This window comes from Alligator mississippiensis, chromosome 12 (assembly GCF_030867095.1).
Source record: "Alligator mississippiensis isolate rAllMis1 chromosome 12, rAllMis1, whole genome shotgun sequence".
NCBI classification, from domain to species: domain Eukaryota; kingdom Metazoa; phylum Chordata; order Crocodylia; family Alligatoridae; genus Alligator; species Alligator mississippiensis.
Genome location: NC_081835.1, coordinates 39732067 through 39757255, shown reverse-complemented (window position 1 = coordinate 39757255; position 25189 = coordinate 39732067). Strand labels below are relative to the sequence as shown.

Below are 25189 nucleotides of genomic sequence, written 5' to 3'. Positions count from 1 at the left end.
CCAAATCGAGTTGGAAAGATTCAGCGATTCAGACACAGCTTTAAATGTTTTTTCTATATACCTCTAGATAGCAGGTGGCTCATGACTGCTGCGATGGTGGGGTGTATGGAGTGTCCCACAGAAGTGCAGGGGGCTCCCCAGCGCGCTCAGCAGCAGACCTGGAAGTGGACCAGAAGCACTTCTGGTCCGCTTCCAGGTCTGTCAGGAGTGCGCTGGGGACCCATCCCCCCACCCCTCTGGCTCAATGACTGGTGCCTCCTGGGTCTGGGGGCACCTGGGGTCCCCCCACAACCAATCACTGAGCCAGGAGGGCACAAGGGGGCTCCCCTGCGTGCTCCCCGACAGACCCGAAGTACTTCTGGACCACTTCTGGGTTCGCCGCTGAGCATGTGGAGGTCCACCCCCCGCACTCCTGTGAGATGCTCCATGCACCCCACCATTGCAGTGTTCACAAACTGTGCTGCTAACTCAAGGTATGTAGAAAAAAACCCCCCAAAACTTTTAAAGCTGTGCCTATGTCCAAATTGCCGATTCTCTGAATCGGCATCGTATCTGAAGATTCAGATTCAGCCAAATCAACTCAGGGACAGTGATCCAAATAAACCAATTGAATCACTGTCCCTGATTCAGGCCGAATCCGAATTGAATAGGGTCCATATTGCACACTCCTACTACCTGGCCATTATATTTTTAGGTAAAACATTATAGATGAAAATATGACTATCAGAAATCAGTAACTTGCCTTGATAATGCTGTAGAAGTCTATTCATCCTAACATCCCACACTTTCACTGTGTTGTCTGTACCAGCTGCAGCAATGCACGTACCACTTGGATGAAAATCCACATGATTCACAAACCTATGAAGAACAACAGATTAAAATCGACTTGTCAAAGACAAGGATAAGTTCCTTCCAATAATATTACATTAGATATCTCATACCTTCCCTTCCTGGAAGAGGACAAAATAAGAAAAACTTCAGTAATGCTGATCTTGTGCTTTGTTCACAGCCATAAGGCAGGCTATGACACCATATTTTATAAATACAAAAATCTAGAACTCTTGGTTCAGAGAATATACCTTTTATTAGACCAACTAAGAAGTCACAAAAAACTGTCTTTTTCTGCAAGCTTTCAGGCTCACATGTGCTTCATCTGGCTCATGGAAAATTAAAGATGGTAAAAAGTCACCATAGGTAGGAAATAAACTTCATTTTTGCACAGAGGGAGTTGAGAGTGGAAGTCTGGTCCCTCTGGGCCCATGCATGAGTGTCTGAGTTGCTCTTTGTTGTGGACATCAGGCAGGGCTACTTCCCTGTCAGTGTCAGATGGCATGCAGGCAGGTTTTAGAAATCTTTCTTCTTTTTTGTAATTTCTTGGTTGGTCTACTAAAAGGTATCATCCCTGAACCAAGAGTTCTAGATTTTTGCATTTCTTTTTGTCTCAGACCAATATGGCTACTAAATGCATCCCTGAAACATGAAAGATGCCGAGTTAGCCAATTTGAGATTTTAAGCTCCACTGCTGAACAAGAAAGATTTCTAAAACCTCCCTGCATGCCATCTGACATCAACAGGCAAGTAATCCTGCCTAATCTCCACAACAAAGAGCAATTCAAACAGATGCTTGCATGGACCTAGAGGGACCAGATTTCCATCTTCAACTCCCTCTGTCCAAAAATGAAGTTTATTTCCTACCTACTGTGACTTTTTACCATCTTTAATTTTCCCTGAGCCAGATGAAAGGCATTTTAACTTGCAAAAAGACTTTTTTCAGATTTCTTAGTGAATGCTAGTCTAATAAAAGGTACCAGCTCTGAACTAAGACATCTAGATTTTTGCATTTATTTTTGTCTCAGGCCAACATGGCTACCAAATACAACCCTGAACCGTATTTTATATACATTTATCCTATTTTCTATGCAATTGCGAGTTACTGAAGCAAACCTGGAATCTGGAATATTAAATGCATGGACATTATTATCTTTTTAAAAGTAAGATACAGATAAATTTAGATTGGAAAGTAGGAAAACATTTCTATCAGAGGAATGAAGTTTTGGAGTGACCTATCAAGTAAGATGGCAGGGAAGAAGAACCTGAATTGTTTTAATATTGAATTAGATGCATTATGGAACAGATGGTGTGATAAGACAAGGAGTCAATACTTGGTGTATGGGATGTGTGAAGTCGTGCATTAAGAGTCTCCAGGTTGGGATATAACGGTAGCTCTCATAGTGTGGTACAGTCCCACAGTTCTGGTAATCTCATGCTTCTAGGCTTTTGCTGATCACCAGATGGGCTAAAGGAATTTTTTTCCTCTCAGAAATACTATTGTGTGTGTTGGGAGGGGGAGTGTTTGTTTGTTTAGTTTTTCTTTGGATTTTCTGGGGGGAGGGGAAGGGGAATGGCTGGGGGCTTATGACTGAGGTGCACTGATGTTCCTGCTGGTACTTGGAAAACCCACAGGTTCCTAACTAGAGAGTCCTGCTCTTGCAGAAGCTTGGGGTTATAGTCATTGCCAAATCTGAAGTTGGGAAGGAAGCACACCCCAACCTCGAGGTCAGAATGGAATTGAATCAGGGGGGTAGGAAGCTTCCTCAGTTCATTCTTTTCCATGATCTTCTGAGCACATGGGGCATCTATACACGTGCTCCGGGATGGAGCGGGGTTCTGAGACCTGCTCTAATTAAAGCACCTGCAGCGTCACACGTATTCAGTGTCCCATGCTTCAAAATGGTGGCAGGGGTGCTTTAACTAAAGCTCTTCGACGAGCTTCAGTTAAAACATCCCCAGCACCATTCTGAAATAAGGAGATGCTGATACACATGACGCAGAGACTGCTGGAGTGCGCCAATAAGCACACTCCAGCAAACTTGATTGCATCTGTTCCTAGATTCATAGATGTTAGGGACTGGAAAGGACCTTACAAGATCATCAGGTCCAGCCCCCCTGCACTTGGGCAGGAAAGACAGCTGGGGTCAGATGACCCCAGCAAGGTGGGTGTCAAGACCCTTTTTGAAGACCACTACCACCGCTGGGGGGAGTCTGTCCTAGACACTCGGCACTCAACTTGTCAAGAAGTTTTTCCTTATGTCCAACCTGAAGCAATCTTCAATCAGTTTGTGCCCATTGTTTCTTGTCTTCCTCTGGGGTGCATTGGTGAACAGATGCTCTCCCAGGCCCTGATGTCCGCCCCCAATATACTTATAGGCTGCCACCAAGTCCCCTCCGAGTCTTCTCTTCTCCAGGATGAAGAGTCCCGAGTCTTTCAGCCTCTCTTCATATGACCTGTGGAGAGGCTCATCTCTGAGGATCATCACCTTGTCGTGGTGGAGAGGCTTGTGTGTTCCAATGTCCCTGAGAGCAATGCCATCTAGAGCTCACACTCCTGGTAGGGCCACCCATAGCGGCAAGGTTGAGGGGGAGGTTCCAGACAAAGAATGATCCAAGAAGTACTCAACAGCGGAACAGGCATAGGAAAGCTGTGGCCCCAATGGCTCTGAAGGCAGAAGAAGGCTGCAATAGAGAAGCAGCCTAAGTCATCATGGTTCACCATACCACTAAACCTGGCCACCAACTGCCAAGACTGTGTGGGCCCAACTACGCACTGGAGTCCCCACGCTAAACATGCCACATGCAGGCTTCTGTCAGGTCCAAAAGGCCTGTGGCGATGGAGGATTGGCAACGGGGGCAGGACTGTGATATCTGGAGGCCCCAGCCAAGAATCTGCACACAGGAGGCGGATGTGCAATGGTCATAGGGCACCTGTGTCTGGACAGTAGTGTCCTTCAGCAACTGCATCCGCAACTGAGCAGTCCTTTTTAGGATACACTCTTCTCACCCTGATGGGGAGGGGGCTAGAAAAGGTGCTCCCAAAATAGGCTGCCCCATCTCTCCTGGCTGTGAAACCACGCCCAGTGGGATCACCATTCTTGTGGTTGAAATAAGAAAATGCTAAACTTTGGAACCTGGAATGTGAGAACGCTCATCAACAGCCCAAACAGCAATCGCCCAGAAAGACAAACTGCCATCGTGGCTCGGGAGCTAGCAAGGCACAACATCAACATTTCTGCTCTCAGCAAAACCCAGCTTGCCGGGGAGGGACAGCCGAGGGAGGTCAGCGGAGGGTACACCTTCTTCTGGAAAGAGAAACCAGACTGCGACCCCCATATGCACAGAGTTGGTTTTGCCATCAGGAACAAGATCACTGACGTGCTCCCTGAACTCCTTTTGAATGCCAATGAAAAGCTGATGACCCTTCACCTGCACCTCAGCCAAAGCCAACGTGCCACTGTTGTCACCGCATACACTTCAACTCTGGATTCCAATGAGGAAGTCAAGGAAAAGTTCTACTCTGATCTCGACAACACTCTTGCCTCCATCCCCAGGCATGACAAGGTCATTCTCCTGGGCAGCTTCAACACCCAGGTTGGATGTGATCACGAAATCTGGAGTGGAACCATCGGCAAGAATGGTGCAGGGAAGGCCAATGCCAATGGTATCCTGCTCCTGACCAAATATGCCCAACACAGCCTGGTCGTGACGAACACCATCTTCCACCAGAAAGACCGGCTCAAGACCACATGGAGGCATCTGAGTTCAGAGCACTGGCACTTCTTGGACTACATCATCATCCAAGGTAGACACTTGAGGGACGTGCGAGTCACAAGGGCCATGAAGATTGCTGGACAGACCACCAACTTGTGCACTCAGTGATCAACATCCGCCTGGCACCAAGACACCGGAAGACCCAGAAGACCACCCAGAGACGGCTGAACTTCAAAGCTCTGAAGTACCCTGGACAGCAGAAGGAGTTCTAGGCCAAATTGTATAGTGCACTGAAGCAAGTCCCTACTGCCGATGATATCTCCATCCAGGCACACTGGGAGCAACTCACATCTGCTGTCCGAGACGCCTGTTCCTGGACTGTTGGGTTCACACCGTGATGGAACCAGGACTGGTTTCGGTGCCAATGACACTCAGATCCACAATCTCCGTGAGTGGAAGCATGCAGCCTTCGTCGCCTGGCAAAGCCATCCATGAACTTGGTGAAAGACGGAAGTGTACCACCAGCTGAAGGCTGAGGTCCAGTGATGCATTCATGACACGAAGAACAACTGGTGGGTGGAGAAGGCACGCGTGATCCAGGGCTACGCCGACCAAAATGACATGTGTAACTTCTTCCAGGCTAACAAGACAACCTATGGACCTCGCTCTATTGGACAAAACCCCCTTCAATCACAGGACAGCTGGCTCCTCAAGGATGATGACGCCATCCATCTGCATTGGAAGAAGCATTTCGAATTCCTCCTTAACTGGGAGTCCACCGTATCAGAGGAAACCCTCCAAGCTGTCCTGCAATGCCCTGTGGTGGATTCTCTTGGTGATCCACCAACCATCAGAGAGCTGAAGCGGGCCATCCAACAGATAAAAACCAACAAAGCCTGACGGCCAGATGGTATACCCACAGAAGCCTACCATGCTGGTGACTTCCGACTCGTATCACAACTCCAGCAGCTTATCCTCTGCCTTTGGGATGAAGATGACATGCCCAGGGATCTCAAGAATGCGATCACCATGACCATCTACAAGAAGGGGGACAAATCTGACTGTGGGAACTACAGAAGGATTTCCCTCCTGTTCACTGTGGGTAAAATCCTGGCCCGCATCCTCCTGAACCACCTTCATCCTGTTGCCGAAGTCATCCTTACGGAAACCCAGCATGGCTTCCAACCATCCCAGGACATTGCGGACATGGTTTTCGTTGCCAGGCAGATCCAACAAAAATGTCAGGAGCAAAATCAAAAACTGTTCCTCACCATCATTACCTGACCAAGGCATTCAGTTCCTTAAATCATGAAGCACTGTGGACCATCCTTCAATGCCTTGGCTGCCTGCTGAAGCTTGTCATTGTGCTGAAGCTCCTGCGTGATGATATGACCACCACTGTCCTGAGTGGAAGATCTGAAACCGATGCCTTCTGCATCCGGATCGGGTTCAAACAAGGTCATGTGATCGCCCCCACCCTGTTCACTATCTACCTGACCATCATCATCCACCTCATCTGAGATGATCTACCATCCGGTGTCAGTATCCAGTATCAACTGGATGGGAAGCTTTTCAATCTTGGGTGCTTCCAGGCAAAAATGAAACTCACCACCAAGGACATCCATGACCTTCAGTTTGCGATGATTCCTGCATGATGGCTCACTCTGCACAGGATGTGCAAATGACCTTAGATCTTTTCAAAGATTCATATAAGAGACTAAGCCTGTCCTTGAAAGTCACCAAGATGAAGGTTCTCCACCAACCCTCCCCAGGCCAGCTGAACATCCCTCGCACTATCTACATGGACAAGGAGGCTCTAGAGTACATGGAGCACTTTCTGTATCTCAGCAGCCACCTCTCTCAATGGGTTACCATTGATGAAGAAGTCCAGCACCTGGTCAACTTCTTCAATCTGTGACAATGCATCTTCGAAAATAGAGACCTTTGGAAGTCGACACAGGTCCTGGTTTACAAGGCTGTCATGCTGACCACCCTCCTCTACTGCAGTGCAAACTGAACCATCTACCAACACCACCCACATTAAGATCCTAGAGACCTTTCACCAGCAATGCTTGCGTTTAATCCTGGGGATCAAATGAAAGGACTGCTGGACTAGTGCAAGCATCCTCCATGAAGCTGCGTCCACCAACACTGAAGCCTTGCTCTCGAGAAATCAACTTCGATGGATGGGCCGTTGCGTCCAGATGTCCAAGAATGGCCTCCCTTGCCAGATTCTCTTTTCCCAGCTCTCTATTGGCCAATGCTCAAAAGGTGGCCAAAAGAAACGGTACCAAGACACGCTCAAGGTCATCCTCAAGCATGGAGGCATCAACACTAACAGCTGGGAGGAGCAAGCTGCTGACCATTCAGTGTGGCGCCACTTGGTCCATCAAGGTGCACACCACTTTGAGGCCCAATGACTTGATACTGAGGTGGAGTTGCGGCAGCGGAGAAAGGAGAAGGAGACCAACCCGGGACTGCGAATCCCACTCCCGCACACAACAACATGGCCCCCCTGCCGAAGAATGTGTGCATCCAGAAACGGGCTCCTCAAACACCTGAGGACCCATCAAGCCTGATGGACGTCATCCTCGACTCCAAGGGACTGCTGCCACCACCACCAATATGACCTGTTCTCCAGACCTCCTCTAATCATACGCATGGCCCTCCTTTGGACTCTCCTGAGCTTCTCCACATCCTTGCTAAAGTGCAGCATCCAGAACTGGATACAGTACTTCAGCTGCAGTCTCACCAAGTCCGAATAGAACAGAATGACATCCTTAGTCTTGCTCAAGATGCATCAGTAGATGCATGCCAGTGTTTGATTCCGTCTGCTAGCTATGGCATCACATTAGTGGCTCATGTTCATTCTGTGGTCTATCACCACCCCCAGATCTCTTTCAGTTCTGCTGGCAAACGCAGCACTGCAAAGCCAGTAAGTGTGTTGTGGATTATTTCTCCCCAGATGGAGCATTTTACATTTCTCAGTATAAAACATCATCAGGTTGAGATCTGCCCACCTCTCAAGCCTGTCCGGGTCAGCCTGTATCCCCAGCCTGTCCTCAAGCATGACCACACCCCCATAATTTGGTGTTCTCCACAAAGTTTGCCAGTTCACTTTTAATACCCGAATCCAAATAATTGATAAACATGTTAAAAAGCATTGACCCAAGTACTGAACCCTGAGGGACACCACTGGTCACCTTCTACCATGATGACTCAGTTCCATCTATTAATATTCTCCAAGTCCTACCACGGAGCCAGTTACCTAGCCACTGGACCATAAAGTAGTCAAGGCCACATTTTCTCACTTTTACTATAAAGGACATCATGGGAAACTAAATCGAAGATCTTTTTGAAGTCCAAGTATATGACATGAACTTCATTTCCCCTCTCCAGGTGGCAAGTTACCTGACTACAGAAGGAAGTGAGGTTAGTCAGGCATGACCTGCCCACAACAAAGCCATGTTGGCTGTCCTTTACAATACTGCCTTCTGTTAGCCTATCAATAATAGATTATTTAACAACTTTTTCCAAGATTTTACCAGGGATTGAGGTCAAACTGACTGGCCTGTAATTCCCTGGGGCCTCCTTTCTCCCTTTCTTAAAGATAGGAACAACAGTGACCTTCTTCCAAGTCTTCTGGGACCTCTCCCGGGCACCATGAGTTTTCAAATAGCTTTGCCATAGGTTGTGTGATGATGCCGGCTAGTTCTTTTAACTCTCGGGTGTAGTTCAACCGGATCTGCTGACTTGTAGATATTCAGCCTCTCTAGGTGCTCCCCCACAAGATCTTAGCCAACTATGAGAGGGTGATCACCCACACCTAGATCATTTTTTAACCTGTCAAGGCAGCTAACACCCTTGGACTGGTGGAATATTGACACAAAGTATTAATTTAGGAGTTTGGTTTTGTCCCGAGTGTCAGTTATCAGCTGTCCCATTTAGTTCATCGGGGGCCCTTTTCCCCTTATTTTTTCCTCTGACTTCCTAACACATCTAAGAAGGACTTTTTGTTGTCCTTGACTCCAGTTGGCAATTTATATTTGGTTTGTGCATTTGATTTCCTAATCTGCTTCCTAAAGGTGCAGGCTATTGTTGAGTTATTACTGACTTCCATCCCTTGTAAGCTTCTCTTTTTCATTTCAGGAGGTCCATGACTTCCCTATTGAGGCAAGGGGGTCTCTCAGCCCTTTTGATGCTTTTATGAAAAAAAATGGATTTCCTTTGTGGTCCTAAGATTGCTTCCTTGAGGAACGACCATTCTTCTTGTACTCCTTTCCTCACTGGACCATGGTCCTGCAGGGCCTTGCCAACCAAATCTCCTAAGCTTGTGGAAGTCAGCTTTCCTAAAATCAAGGATTTCTACCCTTCTGACTAATTTTCCTGTCTCACGGTGCATGGAGAAAGTGATCATCTCATGGTCACTGTTGCCCAGTTTCCTCAGGTTGCTCACTGGATTGTCCCCTTTGGCCAGAACCAAGTCTAGGAGTGCCTTACCCCTGGCCAGCCTGTAGACTTCTTGAATCAGATAGAGCTCTTCAATGCAAGTGAGAAAGTTCTGTGTGTTCATCCCACAAGATGCCTGGGTAGTTGAAGTCATCCATGATGACCATGCTCCAAGAGTCTGCAGCCTCTGCCAGTTTTCTAGAGAATTCCTGGTCAAGCTCTTCATCTTGGTTTGGAGGTCTGCAGTAAACTCCTATAGTCAAATCCCATTCCCCATGCTCCCCCAGAGGGTCTCAAGTCACCCTTCTTTGTTGCCAATCTCTGCTTCTAGGGAAGTGTGATGTTCCTTCAAGACAGCAACTCCCCCATTCTTCTTCCCAACACAATCCATTCTATGCAGGGTGTAGCCTTCTATACCTGTGGTCCAATCATAGGTGGAGTCCCACTAGGTCTCTGTAATCCCAATGAGGTCATATTGCTTGTTGGTTTGCAGGGGGGCCAGTTCCTCCTGCTTGTTCCCCATGTTCCTGGCATTCGTGTACAAGCAACTAACCCTGCTATTGGAGGCTGTAGGCTCCTGGTGGGCTGCAAAAAAACCTGACTTCTAGATGGTCTCAGAGCATGCTTCCTACTGTTCCCTGGTATGCTGGTTGCACGGTTGCCATTTCTTGGGCTTGTACTAGTTGTTGGCCCATCCTCTGGTGATCTCAGTTTAATGCCCTATCTGGCGTGTACTCATTAGAATATGTTGGAGCAGAGGTCTGTCAAGTATATAGGTGCCCATAAGGACTAACAACTTCTCTATTATTTCAGCAGCAAAGCATTTGCAGTGCCAGTGTCTCCTTTGCTTTTTAGTGATAGTGTGTTATAGGTGTACTTAGATGCTTTGTGTAAGATGTCTTGTACTTGTTTGAAATGCTATATTTGAGGGCACCTTGGGTAAATTATTGCTTGTAAAGAGCAGAACTAGATTCAGTGGTCTAGCAGGCCACTTACAAAATTATAAAAGTACATTAGAGGATCAAAAGGTCCTTCTGTAACAGTGTAGGAAGAGTTGCAAAGAAAAAATCAAATACAGAAAATGAATCATACTAGTGCAAGTGTGGGAAATTATTTTGGCTTAGATCAGTTTTGGGGTCCTGTCAAGGGCCCCATCTCTCTCCCCCTGCCCCTCCCTCCCTGGAGCTATAGCATGCCACGATTTTTTCTCTCTCCCCCTCCACACCTGGAGCTGTAGCATGCCCCAATTCCAATCCCCACCTGGAACCTGTCAGCCCTGTCTGCAACTTATGCTACCACCTGCCCAATCCAGCAGAAGCAACTTTGGGCAGATGCCAGTGTCAGCTATGGATGCACCCCACAGGTTCCAGGTGGGGATTGGGGCATCTGCCCGGGTCCATAGCTGACACCACTGCATCAGCACTGAGTAGAAATAGTCCTGCCTACTTGCTCTGCATGGCGGAAGGCCACCTGCCCAGCACCATATGGCAATTAGATCTGCCAGCCACCCAAAGGCCAGATCCCATGAGTTGGTGGCTGCCTACCTGTGGACCAAGAAATCCATTGGCGGGCCAAATCAGGCCCTGGGGCCATATTCTGCTCACCCCGTCCTCATGTTTCATTTCAGCCCATCATGTATTAATGAATGCTTAGGAAGCCAGGAATTCTCAGATCAGCATTTTAAAGAAAGTGTGTACTGAAAGGTTTTTGAAAAAACACCATACCAAGGCACAATGGAGATAATATATGTAATGATTCTAAATTCTAAGGACTGTTTCAGGCTACCCCAAATAAAGATTCCTTTTAATATATACTATTTACACAGGTATGTGTAAAATAATACTATGAAAATCTAAAAAGAATGGATTCCAATCTCAGTGTAACAGGAGGGACGGAAGGGTCGCCGTGCTGGCCCTTGCCGCCTCCTCTACTGTGCCAAGCTTCGGACTTGCACCCTCCTATTCTCGCCCGCCACGACTTTGATGATATGTGTTTTTATAGGGAGGCTACCTCTCCTCCACTTGGCCACAGTTCTCCTGCGGCGGGTGTCCTGCGTATCTAAGCCTTGCGGGCCTTCTCTGTACGCCACCCTTCTCACTAGGGCCTTCTCCGTACTACTGACCTTCTCACTGGGGCTCTCCGCGCCCTCACTGGGGGCTTCTCCGTAATGCTGCCCCTCTCCTGGGGCTCTCCGGGCCCACACTGGGGGCTTCTCTGCAAGGCTGCCCCTCTCCTGGGGCTCTCCGGGCCCACACTGGGGGCCTTCTCTGCAAGGCTGCCCCTCTCCTGGGGCTCTCCGGGCCCACACTGGGGGCCTTCTCTGCAAGGCTGCCCCTCTCCTGGGGCTCTCCGGGCCCACACTGGGGGCCCTCTCTGCAAGGCTGCCCCTCTCCTGGGGCTCTCCGGGCCCACACTGGGGGCCTTCTCTGCAAGGCTGCCCTCTCACCGGGCGGGGCTCTCCGGGCCCACACTGGGGGCCTTCTCTGCAAGGCTGCCCCTCTCCTGGGGCTCTCCGGGCCCACACTGGGGGCCTTCTCTGCAAGGCTGCCCTCTCACCGGGCGGGGCTCTCCGGGCCCACACTGGGGGCCTTCTCTGCAAGGCTGCCCTCTCACCGGGCTGAGCTCTCCCCTCTGCAAGGCTGCCCTCTCACCGGGCTGAGCTCTCCCCTCTGCAAGGCTGCCCTCTCACCGGGCTGAGCTCTCCCCTCTGCAAGGCTGCCCTCTCACCGGGCTGAGCTCTGGAGCTGGGGTCTGTACCCCTGAACTCCGTGCCCTCACTGGGGCTGGGGTCCTCACTTTACCGTGAGTCCCCTATGAGGCCTCCTCCATCCCCTTATAGCCCCACCCAAACCACCAGTGTTAAACAAACTGCAACAAACTCAAGCCTCTTGGCTACAACTTAAACCTAAGCCACCTGGCAGTAACGACATTGCTCAGACATCTTGGAGCTGCTACCCTTTACCCTGCTAGCGGTACCTGCAGTCAGGCTTCTCCTCACATCATTGCTCCAGGAGCTTCTCTCTCTCTGGCTGCTGGCAGGGAGCTCCTTCCGTCTTAGATGCTGGTAGGGAAAAACTGCCTGTGGCCTCAGCTCCCCCTCCATAAGAGCTAGGCCTTGCCCCTTTATAGCCAGCTGATCACTGGCAGGTGTGGGTCGTTTGCTGCCTCCCGTTGCCCTGGCAACCAGCACCTGAGAAGCCCTCTGGGCTCTCTCAGTAGCAGGCACCTTAGTGTCCTGCTACACTCAGATTCAGTGACAACTTACTTTAAGCCAGTGAAAAGCATGAATTTAAAAGAAAGTTTTACCAAAGAAAACAAAAGGAAGCAAGATTCTGGTCACTTTGGATTCTCTAGAAATAAAGACCAATTACAATGAAATTCATTTCTTCGTCGCATCAACAATTTGGATACAGTACACCATGTTTTCAAAATCATTTTAGCCTCCTGTCACACCTCCCAACACACATTACAGAAAGTGGGTGGCAAAGAAATCCACTTGGTGTAAACTAGCATTTATGTAATTTTCAAGTGCAAGGGGCCAGAAAGGAACAACTGCTGAAAAAAAGGCATCGCTTTAATGAAGATTAAACCTACATGACTGTACAATTAGTCATGATTGTACCTGCTGTAAAGGAAGTAGTCTGGAAGTCCTAAGTTGATGTGCATTGCCTCGATACTTACCCCCCATGCTCACAAAAAGAATGTATACATTCTCTGCTGGTCTTATCCCAGAGTTTGACAGTTTTATCATCACTAGCAGATACTATTAGGCATCCATCAGGAGAGAATCTAAAACAAAGAAAGAAGTCATGAGAAATGTAAGGAGTATCAAAGAGAATTTCAGATAGTAAGGGCCAAATTTATATAATGGTACACATGCTGAGGTACGCTGTCCTCTTCAAGCGACTCAAGCAACATTAACAAGATTAGCTAATGGACAAAAATAGCAGAACCTGGCCTTCTATCTGTATATGTAACTTAAGAAACCCAAAGTTATCCATCTTCAATGATCTTTGAATGATTTGTCCTACTTGAAGCAGGGCCTGGAAATGAAAAAAAAAGGTGTTTCAAACCATTTTCTAGGTTGACCCAGAAAGCAATTTAAGTATTCTCAAATGCCTATATTTCTGGTTCATGCTCACGAGAAGACCAAAAAAAGGCAATAACAAAAAACCCCCCAAAAATATCATTTAAAGATTCCATATTAGTACAACTTTAGTCTTCCATTGTCCAAAGACTTTAAAGATGTGAACTGTCCAACTGATGTCACAATAAGACAGAACGCCAGCCACACATACAATAAGGAGATATGCTATACCTGATGTCACCTAATTTTTATTTTTCCCAATGCATACTGCCATCAAAATGTGGTAGCAATAGTAGGAATGTTAGTTTCACTGGGGAGGGGGCTGCACTTAATGGTGCAATTGGATCTAACCGCTGATCCAACAATTGTGCCTCCTGCCATACCACACCAGATCCCAATCACACCATGACCAGCAGGGAACCTGAGGCATGGGTTTGCAAGTGCTGGATGGAAAGAATCTATTGACTCTCCCCAGTCTTGAACCTGGAAAACATGAACCCTCTGCTGGGACTCTGGGAAAGAGGAACCTGGGGCCTGATAGACTTCTAAAAACAAAGGCAGCTGGACTGCACATGTAGTTTTAAAAAGTTCCCAGTGTATAAGGACCCCTGAATCAAGGAGAGGTTCCCCAACCCAAGGGTCCTGGTATACCAGGACTTTTAAAAACCATGTATGCAATCCAGCTACCCACCTGGTTTCTAGATATCCCTGGCATATAGGAACTCTGGAAGCATCTCCTCAATACAGGAGCTATGGCTCCTGTAGGAGCTGTAGTCCCTGTGGCTACGATGTCTGAAATGCCTTCCTTGCTCTGCAGCACCAGGGAGCTGCAGGGCAAAGCAGTCAATCTTCTGGTTCATGGGGAGACCCAGAGTTCCCCACAACCTGGCACTTTGAAATATCTTGCCCTACAGCCCCCTCAGAAAGACTGCTAGGCAGAGGTATTTTCAAGATCCCAGCAGAGGGAACCTCTTGGAACCTCTACTCCCCCAACCCTGCAATTTGCTTCCCCAGCAGCCCACTTTCAGAATTTGGCACTGGGGCTATTCAGGTCCCAAGACCAACCCTCACCCCAATGTCAAAGCTGACAATCAGCTGCTTGTCAGTATTGGCATCAGGGTGCTATACTTGCAAATTATGGTGCCATATGGATGAGTCACAAAATATGTCCACGTATGTTATGGAATATCTGTGTGGCTAGTGGAGAGTGGATCTTATTTAAATCAAATCAATTTAAATCATGATTTAAATCACTGGTCAGGAAGCCTCAATTTAATTATTGTTTTCTACAAAAAGTGCATTTTTGTTTGATATGACCTTAATACTATTCACAACTCAGAGATGGATGCAAGTTTCATTTTTAGAAAGTACATGCCATACATTTTAAAGCAGTGATTTATTTTGATATTTTATCAGATTAATTTTGCAGATACAGCAGAAAACTGAATTACGATTTGGTTATTTTATTTATCAAAGCTAATTGAAGCAGATACTTGTGAAGTCACTGGGAGGTAAACAATCGCCAATTCACTAGATTAATCATGGGTATTTGGGGGATATTTTTACCACACTGTATTATGAGGACAACAACAACCATCACAAATAAAACAATTTAAATGTCTGTTGTTTTTGAACTAAAACAACAAGCTTATATCTTGAATATTTTTCTTCAACAACAAACATATATTTGTTTTGTTAAAATAATTATATGTATTTTTGAATTTTTAACTATTTTAGTTATAAATATGAAATGTGTTTTTAACAAAAATTAAATAGACTATTTCAGCCAGGTCAACATGAGAAACTTAAAATATTTGCAGAGAGAAAATAGGGCTGATGGGTAGGTAAATCAGGTTTGTTATCTCTCATCTCCATATACTGCTGTTAACAAGGATGTTAACTCAAGAGGCACAAATTCACAGTTTGAAAAGTGAAACTAAGCAGAGATGCTTAATGAGATCTTCTGGACTGAACGCTGGGTCCATTGGCTTGAGTGGTTTTCTTTAATCTTTACTAATTTATAGAGAAGCCTCTGGGAACCCAATAACATTGGGCCCTTAATATAATCCATGGCCTGTTATAACCTATTTATAAAAATTTTCTAAAAAGGTTACATGAATATATTGTCTGAAATAGTATATAATTAGAAGTTATAATCCCTATTCCATTTTTATATATTTAAACTTTAACATATCTTAAATTAAACCTGTCTTTATAACGGTTTTTTTTCAAGCATCTAAAAAATACAATTAAGTAAAAAAAATTCCAATTTCAATTTTAAAAAATCCATTAATTTTTTAATTCTTGATTTTTTATCCACCCTGGGCATCCACTTTATAACAACAAAAAACAGTTGCACATATAGACTTGTTACTATTTGCATAGGAATTAACATATTAATGATACCTTTGAATTGTAACACATTTACCAGGGGCCTAGAACTCCAAAATGTAACTGTAGGATTATTTTACGTATATGTTAGTGGGTCTTAAACACACAAACACATCCGTTACAACTGAAACAATACCAAGCTGACTTTTTTTAAAGCACAGTCTTTGCTGTTAGAATATTTTTTCACCCCATTTTGCACAGAATCTCAACATTAAGTTGTCTACTTTTCAGCCACAGGATCATAACTGATCATTGTTAATGGGTTCATTACAAGGATTCTTTGTGAAAGCCCTTTAACACAAAATGTTCACATCATCTACAATTCTTGCGATTTCCTCCATGAGGTGAGGTTTCTGATAAAGTCTTCCCCCTTCATATAGTGAAAGAAAGTCAGAAGACCAGATAATTTCTACATAAATGGATAACAAGCCTGAAGATAATCGGATACATCAAGATAAGCACCTTTAAGACCACTTTCTGCTTTCATTAACAACTTTGAGATAAGGCTAAGAGAAGCAAAAGTGAAAAAACAGACAACAAAACAATCAGTTTCTCTTCTACGCAAAAGATCATTAAAAGAAACAAAAATAACAGTGATATGGGATTTATCAACAGGCTGGGAAGAAAGGGCCAGGAGGTGAGGGATGCAAGGATCACTGCATGCATCAAACACTATCAGGTCAAGACTGATTTTTAGAAGCATAAACAATAACAGACAATTTTGGTTTATTTTTTTAAAAACCCACATGGAGTATGAATTCCATTTTTATTTTTAAGCATAAACCATCACCACTACCACTTGCCAGCAGGATATACTTACTTAGCACAGCGAACCCAGTTTATGTGCTGGTTCAGTGAGAAAAGAAATTTTTGTCTGTGAAGTGTCCAAACTTTGACAGTTTTGTCATCAGAAGCTGTAACTAAAAACTGGCCATCACTGGAAAAGTGAACGCTTCTTACAGTTGCCGTGTGAGCCTTGAAGACAGTAGATTCCCCTTTGCTGAGTATAACAAAGATAGTGTTATTAAATTAAATTGCAAGAGAAAACAGCATACACTCCAAAGAATAAGAAGCCTATGTATACTAACAAAAGGATTTTAACCACCTTTTCTTTGGGGATTATACCCATTTAAGGTTAAGAAAATCTGCTGACCTCCTGAACAGGCAAATGTTTAGACACTGTACAAAGCAAAACAGATTTCTTTTGTGTTATGTTACTTGAGCCCATGCTAATTTAAGGCAACACAATCTTAAATTGCCTACACAAAGTTGTAATAAAAAGAGAGAGATTTAATAGTATAAATTAAATACTCATCTCAAAACTATTCCTATTACTCATGCAAGAATCAGAATACAAAGATAAGAACAACAAAGACTGGGTTTTCATCAGATCTTCACTTTCACAGCAATAAGGAAAAGAGACTATTAAATGAGGATTGTTAACCCTCAAATAATCACTCAACTAAATGGGAGTGCATCCAAAACCAATTAATATCACAGCAGATACTGTAGTTAAAACTTTCCTACATAGTCTCATCCGAGACATACGCATCAGTAGAAACCTACCAAAAATCACAGTGGTGTGATTTTCACAGAAACTAAGAATTCAGGTGGGTTCCGTGAAAAAGCATTGGTTCCGCACTTTTGGCAGGCTTGTTAAATAAATAAACAAATAAATAAACGTTACCAAGAAGCAGAGAAGCCCTGCAGTCTTGGATCATGGAGGGAAGGTAGAGGGGGTGGGGGAAGTACAAGGCTGCTCTCAGGAGAGATGGAAGGGGGTGAGGCAGGGCATGGCCAGACCCAGCTGCAGGGAGTGGCAACACCACAAGTAACTGACAGCCAGGCCAGGGCGGTGACAGCATGGGAGGGATTGCAGAGCAGCTCCAGTGTTTTTGGCCAGCCCAAGATGAGCAGCGGGCAGAATCTGCTGCATCCCCCAACATTACACCAGGACCCAGGAAAGGTGCGACAGAGCCTTGGCACCCCAGCTCCCACCTTGCTACTGGCATCCAAGGTCATAGCAGCAGGAGAGCATGGGCCAACCAGGGCAGTGCAGGAAGACACATCCCTGCCGCCATGGTCCCCAACCTGTGCCGAGTGTGATGCCCAGGGCCAGCAGGGTGTGAGGCCACCAAGTCAGAGGCAGAACCCAGGCACCTGCAAGCTACGCTGTACTGCAGGCAGACAGCCCAGCTCAGCCTTGCCATCCATTCATCAGGGACGGCATGTGGAAGCACCCCACAGCAGGCATTCCCCCAGCTCTGTCCCCTCTCCCCTCCTTGCTCCAAGACTGTACTGCTTCTCTACTTGCTGCTAATTTTTTTTTTTGGGGGGGGGGGGGGAAGAGGGGGAGGGGTGTCCCCCCCAGCAAACCTGCCAAAAGCACAGAGCCTGCTGCCTGCAGATGGAGCCTGCTGCCTCCAGAACTGCAGCTTAATTACCGTGATTAAGCCCAAGGAAGCCATTAATCCACACTTAACACATGAATTAATTCTTGTAATTAAGCTATGGTTCTGAGCCATGTGGCCATCTCTGGGGAGGAGCAGGACTGCTGGGGTCTCTTCGGCAGAGGCATGGGGGGAACCCACCACACTCAGCCCATGAAAGCAGCTGCCAGCCCTGGGACCTGCCCACGAAAATCGGCTGGCTGCCTCCTTGGCCAGTCACCTTCAGTAGACCCCTATGCAACAGGTATTTCTGATCTGTAGTACTGAAGAGAACTAAATCAAGCAAAACAAAAAACAAAATGAAGCGAAACAATCAATCAGACAAGGTACAAAACTTGACTTGAATCAACATTAGTTCTCCCTCATTTTTACATTTTCCAAGTAGTGCAAAGAACATTTTCCTGGCAAGGCTGAAGCACAAAGCTAAGCGAAGTTCAGTAGCAAATAGTCCATTGTTTTCTCAGTCCTAAACAGCCCTCCAACACTGGGTGGGCTAAATCAACAGACAAAAGAGTCTATGGACATCCTCGGAGCGCAATCAACTGTGCCACGACATGAGTGCTCCACTGAAGACATCCGTTTCTAGCTAGGGAGGCATCTGCACACCTCTGGAGGACAATCCTATCCCTAAAATGGGAGCATTTAAGTGTCCACCAGAGGTAACAGAATCACACTTACACAGTAGTTGGAGAACTAAAAGTTTGTCTCAAACCACACTTTAGTCATCCACTAAGTGAAATAGCATAGTAAAAGGAGAATCTTCAGCCTGACCTAAGAAACTGCTACAATCACTCCCCAAACCCCACTCCCCTCTGGGGGGAGGGGCTGCGGCCAAGCCCAGACACCATCTCAGCCACTCAAAGGAGAAAGAAGAACCCAGCCATCCTGGAAGCCCTACATACCCAGCAGAACTGCCTGGGCAGGCACTGCTATAAAGCTGTCCTTAAGGATACCCTTTGGCATTGACTGAAACAAGGACAACCAAAGATGCCTTTTCTTTCTTCTTTTACTTTGTTAGGGATCTTTGGAGTTTGTGTACATTTGTGGTGAGGAGGAAAAAGAGTTAGGTATTTTTGGGGGAAGGAGAAGAGTGACTTCTCCAGCCCTTCTGTAGGAGAGGAGAGTGTGGGCCCCGAAGGCAGACTGGAGGAAGAGTCTTCTCTGGGGTTGAGACAGGGTGGTGGAGCAGGGGCAGGTGGGAAAAGGTATCTTGTATCTGGATACAAGTGACAGTTGGGAGGCATAGTTCAGATTGGCAGGAGATTTTACATGTGTGAAGGTTTAGGCAATGTGGCAGCAGTCGTGAAGCATGACTGAGAGTGGGCATTTTCAGGTTTCGGTATGTTGTTTGGGGAATTCGGCTGTGGGTCATTTACTATAAAGACTGGATAAGGTGGGATGTAAATCAAGAGACAGAGACAGCATGCGAGAGACAGAGTGCACATGGCAGTGACAAGAGCATGTGCATGAGTGACAAAAAGCATGTGCAAGCAAGCATGTGAGCAAATGAGAGTGCACGACCCACAAGTATGCACATGCAAAAACAGTGTGCACAACAGTGTAAGGGTGTGCAAATGATTGAGGGTGCACATACATGACCTGTTGCACATATGCGCATGCTCTCTGGGTGACTGGGGGGGCATAGGATATGTTAGGGGGTTGTATGGAGTTTGTGGGGTGTGGGTGTGTGGCTCTGGAACACATTTGTCCTCTTCTGCAGTCAATACTGTGGTAGGTATTGGGTAGGGTACAGGGATGTCCCCCAACACTTGCCCCTTGGGGCAGCAGCAGGTGGTGCTGCTAATGCCTGCACCCAGGGTGGCAGTGGCAGCGGGAAGCTCAACTGAACAGGGAGTAGATGTGAGGGAGGGTGGGTGTGTGTGGGAACCCCTCCCACACTCGCCCCCCACTCTCCCCCTAATGGCAAGCAGCCCCAGCAGGCAGCGGGGACAGCATCAGCAGCAGGAAGCCTCAGCTTCCTTGTGAAGGAAGTCCCATGCACTGGAACCAGCTGCCTTCCCCAACACAGCCAGCTCCAGAACATGGGACTTCCTTCCTAAGCCATGACTGCAGGAAGCTCCAGTGATAGAGACTGCGCAGCGGGGGACTGCGCTCCTTGCCACGATGTGCAGCACTGGCCGGAGCCAGGCACCAGTGCCAAGCCTGCCTGCTGCTGATGCCATCCACGCTGCCTACTGGGGCTGCTTGCCGGGGGGGGGGGGGGGGGGGGCACACCCAACCTCCCTCCTATCCACACCCTGTTCAGCTGAACTTCCCACTGCCACTGCTACCCTGGGTGCAGGCTCTGCACTGCCGCCAGCCCCAGCCCCAAGCTCCAGCCTAGCTGCAGCTCCACCCCCACTCCCCCTCTTCCCTACCTGGTGCTTGGAAGCAGGAAGCCAGGGAAGCCTGCAGCAGCGTCCCACCCAGTGCTAGCAGGGCCAGGCCCTTCCGCCCACAAGAGTGGGAGCAAGGCGTAATAGGGTAAGTTGGGGGTGGGCACACATGTGGGCACCCCACTCTCACCCTAGTGGGCGCAAAGGCTGGATGAAAGTACCTAGTGGGCGGGATGCAGCCTGCAAACCACATTTTGCCTGCCGCTGACCTACATCAACACGTCATTAAGTCACTCTCAGGCAGTATATCATGAACAATACAGACTGCCCGGCAGGGGCCTGTTCTCCTCACTGTGATGTGCAGCACTGGCCAGAGCCATGCCCTGCCAGGCACCAGTGTCTGCACCAGGCACAAGCACCCCGAGCACCCCACCTGTTGCTGCTGTGCCATGGGGGGGGAGCATGTGGGGTTCCCACACCCCCCCACCCTCCCTCACACCCCACAAGCACCACACGCTGCCCCCACAACATCCCACATATACACAACCCCCAATATGTCCTATGCTCCCCCACACACAGCCACACACACCCACAGCCCCCCTCACACACCTATCCCGACAGCCTACCATAAAGATACCCACACCCCTCATACAGACATCCACACCACATGCACACACACCCACAAGCCCATCAGACAGACACACCCCTCACCAGGCACACGCAAACCCAAACCCCACCAGGTGCACTGACACCCCCCCCCACACACACACACCCTACCACACGCCCACATATACCCCCATATCCAACACATACCCAGCACACACACCCAACACCCCTCACATACACCCATAACCACACACCCCACCACACCAGACATCCTGCCACACTACACACACCCACCCACCCATCACCCCACCCCTCACACGCAGCCCTCACCCCACATCCCCCCACACCACACCTTACCAGACACATGCACATACCCCCACATCCCCCAGACACCCCCACACAAACATGCCCACACCCCCCCCATGCACACTCCGCCCACCCACACACACCTGCCACCCCCCACCATGCAAGACTAAGATTTTTTGAGTTATTATTCAACCACCTCTATATAGATTACACAAACACAAATCAGGACAAAAATGTTTTTTGTAATAAAATGATAATATGTTATAGTAGGTGTTTGACTTTTAGTGCATTATTTGGTTTTTTTCTGGTTCTAAGATGGCAACCCCCCAGTATTTCTGGAGGCAAAGGGAAGGACTTCTGGGGGCAAAGGTCAGGGGTTAGGGGTGGGACTTCCAGTCCCAAGATGGCAACCAGGGGTTGGGGCAACTGTAAAAGGTCGGGGTTACCCATGTGGCTCTCAACAGCTCACCAAAACTCATTAAATGGCCCTTCACCCAAAATAAATGCCCAACCCTGCTCTACATCAACCTCATTGGTCCTTTCTTTAGGACTACATTTACTTTCCTGTAAAAGCCCTATGCAGGAAATCACCATGTTGCATTACCTTGTATTCTTCCCTCAATGTAAATGACCAACCCCGACACTGAAGAACTCCTACCAAAGAGAAATGCAATACCACAGTTGAGAACAACAAAGCTAGAAGCAGGATATACTTACATGCTTGGAACCCACAAACGAACTGTTTTGTCTCTGGAGCCTGATGCCACCAGATGGCCAGAAGGTGAAAACTGAACGCACATCACTGCACCTTTGTGACCCACAAAGCGATAGGCTCTCATTTGGGGTCTCATGCTCCAGATCATTAAACATGAATCCATAGAACCACTTGCTAAATTAAGAGGAAGGAGACTCACATTAATAGCTTTGCCAATTACACTAAAATCTTACTGAAGTAATCAGTACAAAGTTCAGCAGTTTCAAACTGTGACTACTTCCTCAGTATTAACAGTTTCAGTAACTTTCCCTTCAAATGATACATTAAAAAAACCACACTTAAAATTGAGATGCCACATCTGCTTCCATTTAAAATTTAATTCATGTAATCCTGTTAATGCAACAGACTAAATTTAAAAGCTTCTTAGAATCATAGAAAATTAGGGTTGGAAGGGACCTCAGGAGGTCAGTTAGTCCAACCCCCAGCTCAAAGCAGGAACATCTCCAATTACATCATTCTAGCCAGGACTTTGTCAAGCCAGGCCTTAAAAACCTCCAAGGATGGAGATTCCACCACCTCTCTAAGTGACCTGTTCCTATGCCTGACTACCCTCCTAGTGAGAAAGTTTTTCCTAATATCCAACCTAAACCTGCTCTGCTGCAACTTGAGACCACTGCTCCTTGTTATGTCATCTGTCACCACTGAAAACAGTCCAGCTCCATCCTCTTTGGAACCACCCTTCAGGTAGTTAAAGGCTCATAAAAATTAGAAGAGAAGTTCTGATAAAAAGGCCACATATGCACACAGGCCATAGGATTTTGACAACCAACGTCTCAAGAATTATTTTTCCATGGAAAGCAAGAGGCAGTTACAGTTTTGTTCAGTTAACTATCCAAAGGTCATAATGCAGATACACAAGACAGGCAGGGTCAGTACACAGAAAATGTATTTGCAAGTGTCCATTGTATACTTCAGGTCACCAGACTCTCCTGTGATTATAGCATTAGTGAAAGGCACTGCTTCAAATGAAAGTTCCCAGTCTTCTCTACATCTCTTTCTCTATACTTTATACAAGTTGTCACCATCATTTTACCTGACATGACAGTCACTGGTTTCTCTGAAGAGTACCTGTCAATAATTCCTGCATAAGTCAACTCCATTTCACATTATATAATAAAAAAGTTCTGAAGTCTTGCTGAGGGTGCAACAATTCAGCATGGTAAAAGTGCTGCTGCCCTTCTTCCCCAACATCCTGCCACATTTTATATGTCTACAGCACAAAGGACACCTATTATGCTGTATAAGAGCAAAAGTATTGACCGTCAGCTTATTGAAAAGAAAAATGCCCACTAGATTGCAAACATCTGAAATGGCAGCTACTAAAAATACCTCTTCAAACTATCCCCATGTTTCAATTATGGAAACACTGAAGGTTTTTACACATCATGCCTGGTATACAACTCTTAGCTTGGTGACAAGCACAAGCAACATGTCCGCCCTGTCAGAGGACTAAGAGGGACATATTTCCAGTAAGAGCATAAAACGTGACTCAAGAAGTTCAGTCTGATGCTGTTTTGATACTATGGTGTCATTACAAGACAAATTTAATTTCATTAGTTATGTAAAGGACCAGATAGACTCTACAGCAAAAGCTCTCTCTTTCAGTCATTCTAATACAAAAGAGAGAATTATATCCTTTAGGGATGTGACCAAGGATTCATATATTGTAAGGCCGGAAGGGACCTTGGGTCCAGCTCCCTGCACTAAGCAGGAAAGATAACTGGGGGTCAGGTGACCCCAGCAAAGTGACTGTCCAGTCTCCTCTTGAAGATTTCCAGGGTAGGCGATTGCACCACCTCTGGAGGGAGCTTATTCCACAGTCTGGACACCCTGACTGTGAAGTTTTTCCTAATGTTGAGCCTGAATCAATCTTCCAGGAGTTTGTGGCCATTACTCCTGGTTTTCCCTTTGGGTGCCCTGCTGAACAGTTGCTCACCAAGCCCTTGATGTACTCCCATAGTATAGTGGTAAGCTGCTACCAGGTCCCCTCTCAGCCTTCTTTTCCTCAGGCTGAAGAGTCCCAGATCCCTCAGCCTTTCCTTGTATGGCTTGCCTTTTAAGACTCTGATCATACGGGTGGCTATTCTTTGGACTCTCTCAAGCTTGTCCACATCATTATTAAAGTGTGGTGCCCAGTATTGGACGCAGTACTCCAGCTGCAGTCTCACCAGTGCTGAGTAGACCGGAAGAATCACCTCCTTGGCTTTGCTGCAGATGCAATGATTGATGCATGCCCAAGTATTATTTGCCCTAATGGCTGCAGCATCACACTGCCAGCTCATATTCATACTGTGGTCTATTATTACCCCCAGGTCCCTTTCATTCATGGTGGTAGTCAGTTTGGTGCTGCCAAACCTGTAGGTGTGTTGGGGGTTGCTCATCCCGAGGTAGAGCTCTTTACATTTCTCAACGTTGAACTTCATCAGGTTCCGATCCAGCCAACTTGCTAGCCAGTTAAATGATTAATCCTTTAATCAATAAGCCCAGTGGTAACCAGTTACAGCTTACTGATTATCATTTTGTGGGGTGCAGGGCACAGTAGCGAAGTGGAGGGGAAGTGAAGCCAAGCACTACTCCAGGAGAAACCAGAAGGTGGCAGGGCAGGCGTGGTAAGGGAGTGAGGTATCAATTCTTTTCCTAACTATGCTAATTCATTGTATGTTTTAGTTACCTACTTGAAGTACCATAATTTCCCTAGCTGGGATAGCATACAGTAAAGGTGGCCAACCTGTGGTATGCACGCCACAAGTGGCATGGACAGCCTTTGTGTGGCACATAGGAGGCCAGGAAGGGGACAGGCACTGCAGCAGTAGATAGAACAGGAAGAGAGCATACATAGGGCAGAGCAGAAAGCGGAGTAAGAGATCAGGCAGGCAGCACAGGGAAGGAAGTAGAAAGCAGAGTAGCAGATCCGGCAGTGAAAGGGGATCAGAGTGACATTTGGGGAGAACACGGGACCAATTTATGGCATGCCTATGAAAGGTATGGATAGGCACACCTATGCAAACTGTAAGCCCCACTGGCATACAGTTATGAGGAAAGATAATGCTCTGTTGTCTTTGATATGCAAGCAATATTTTGCTATTTTATTGATACATTATTAATGTAATGAGATAGAGCAAACATCCCAGTCAAACAGAATATTGGTGGCCCAGTTCTTCAGTTAAATATACAGGCAACAAATATAAAGAATAAAATATACAGATTGATTGAACATATGGTAACAAACTTAATATGCCTCATT

General features: G+C 46.8%; 1 protein-coding gene across 6 annotated transcripts in view; it reads right to left on the bottom strand.

The window, feature by feature from the left end:
• The window catches only part of POC1A (POC1 centriolar protein A), a 146283-nt gene that overhangs the window by 119234 nt on the left and 1860 nt on the right, over positions 1-25189 (bottom strand). For all 6 annotated transcript variants that reach the window (XR_009456123.1, XR_009456124.1, XM_006278011.4 and 3 more), the window contains exons 3-6: positions 21888-22059; positions 16293-16472; positions 12676-12783; positions 743-858 (exon numbers count right to left, since the gene is read on the bottom strand). Coding sequence is in view for 4 of the 6 variants with exons in the window: in XM_006278011.4 (XP_006278073.3) it covers positions 743-858; positions 12676-12783; positions 16293-16472; positions 21888-22059 (576 nt within the window). In the remaining 2 variants the exon portion in view is untranslated. The remainder of the gene's footprint in view (positions 1-742; positions 859-12675; positions 12784-16292; positions 16473-21887; positions 22060-25189) is intronic.